This window comes from Acanthamoeba castellanii, assembly GCF_000313135.1.
Source record: "Acanthamoeba castellanii str. Neff unplaced genomic scaffold scf7180000084732, whole genome shotgun sequence".
Lineage (NCBI taxonomy): Eukaryota > Discosea > Longamoebia > Acanthamoebidae > Acanthamoeba > Acanthamoeba castellanii.
Window position 1 is genome coordinate 106,845 of NW_004457681.1, and position 1,248 is coordinate 108,092.

The 1,248-nt window shown below is 59.9% G+C and overlaps 1 protein-coding gene across 1 annotated transcript in view; it reads right to left on the bottom strand.

The window, feature by feature from the left end:
* Positions 1–1,191, bottom strand: part of ACA1_165850 (protein kinase domain containing protein) — a gene marked incomplete at both ends in the record, with an annotated part of 6,594 nt that extends 5,403 nt beyond the window's left edge. Inside the window, 3 exons of the mRNA XM_004354009.1 lie at positions 115–593; positions 683–1,020; positions 1,109–1,191. Coding sequence (XP_004354061.1) covers positions 115–593; positions 683–1,020; positions 1,109–1,191 — 900 coding nt within the window. The remainder of the gene's footprint in view (positions 1–114; positions 594–682; positions 1,021–1,108) is intronic.
* Between the last annotated feature and the right edge of the window lie 57 nt (positions 1,192–1,248).

Consider the following 1,248-nt stretch of genomic DNA (forward strand, 5'->3'; position numbering starts at 1 on the left):
CGACGCCTTACGAATCGACGCCGCTCTCAATCCGCGCGTCTGTCGTGAATGTGAGCCAACGACCGTAAAAAGAAAAGAGAGAAGAGTCGCGCAGTGGTGGGTGGTGGCGCGTACCGAGAGCAACTCGTACGACGGCATGAAGGCGAACGAATAATGGGTGGCGAGCAGCACCGACAGCGCTGACGCAGAACCGGCAACGACAATCGAGTGGTCGGGGTCCGACTCCGCCGGCAGTAATTGGCTGATGTTCACCTGCAAGCACATAGGGGCGGTGAGGTCGAGATTCACATTGCCGAGCACACGCCTTCTGCGAAGAGCGAAGAGCGGAGAACGTACGTCGCGGTAGTCGGGGACCATTCGCTTCAGCACCGTGGATACGGTCTGAATGGGGCCGAACGGCGGTCCCGACGAATTTCTGGCCTGTGCGATCATGATGATGGGCTGCGCCGGCAGGGCGTCGGCGACGGCCTGCGGGTTGACGTCCTTGATGCGTTGGTCGTTCCACATCGTGATGTTGCGGAGCAGGATGCCCGCGATCGTTGCGTAGTCGAGGAGCAGTGGCGGGCCGTCCTGCAGCTCGGGAATGTTGTAACCTGCAGTGGACAGACAACGTAAGTCATGTTTGCGCAACACACGACATGACACACAACACGATACGACACACATGACATGTTTGACTTACCGGGTGCGAGCGCGACGGCGGTGGCCGGCATGCTCGCAATGTCGGGTATGGCGAGCGACAAGTTGAGGGTGGTCGCGTAGTTCGTGCCGATGAAGTCGGGCATGCTCTCCTTCACCTGCATCGCCGTGGCGGCGAAGTATTTGACCCGCACCGCAGCCGAGCTGTAGGCCACCGACCACGCCGTGTGAATCGACAGCGGAGCGCCCGTGCCGACCAGGTACTGCGCCGAGTGCGCCCGCTGGCCGTTGCACTGGACCACGCCCAGCCAATCGATCAACCGAGTCCGCACAAATGACGGCAGTGGAGCGTAATCGACATCGAGGGCAAGCTGCGAAGCACTGCACGCGGCAGTGGAAACATTCAATCACAGTAAGCGCCAATCATCGCCGTCTGAGTGGTGCCGCTCACGTGTGTCGTGTGACGTACGCGTCGTTGGTGTAGACCCAGGAAACAAAGTAGAGGAGCTCCTGGATGGTGGTGCAGTCGAATACAGTAATATTCCGCTGCATGGAAAAGAAGGAGATGTACGACAGGGGCCACGATTGGGCGCCAGCGCCATCGAAGAT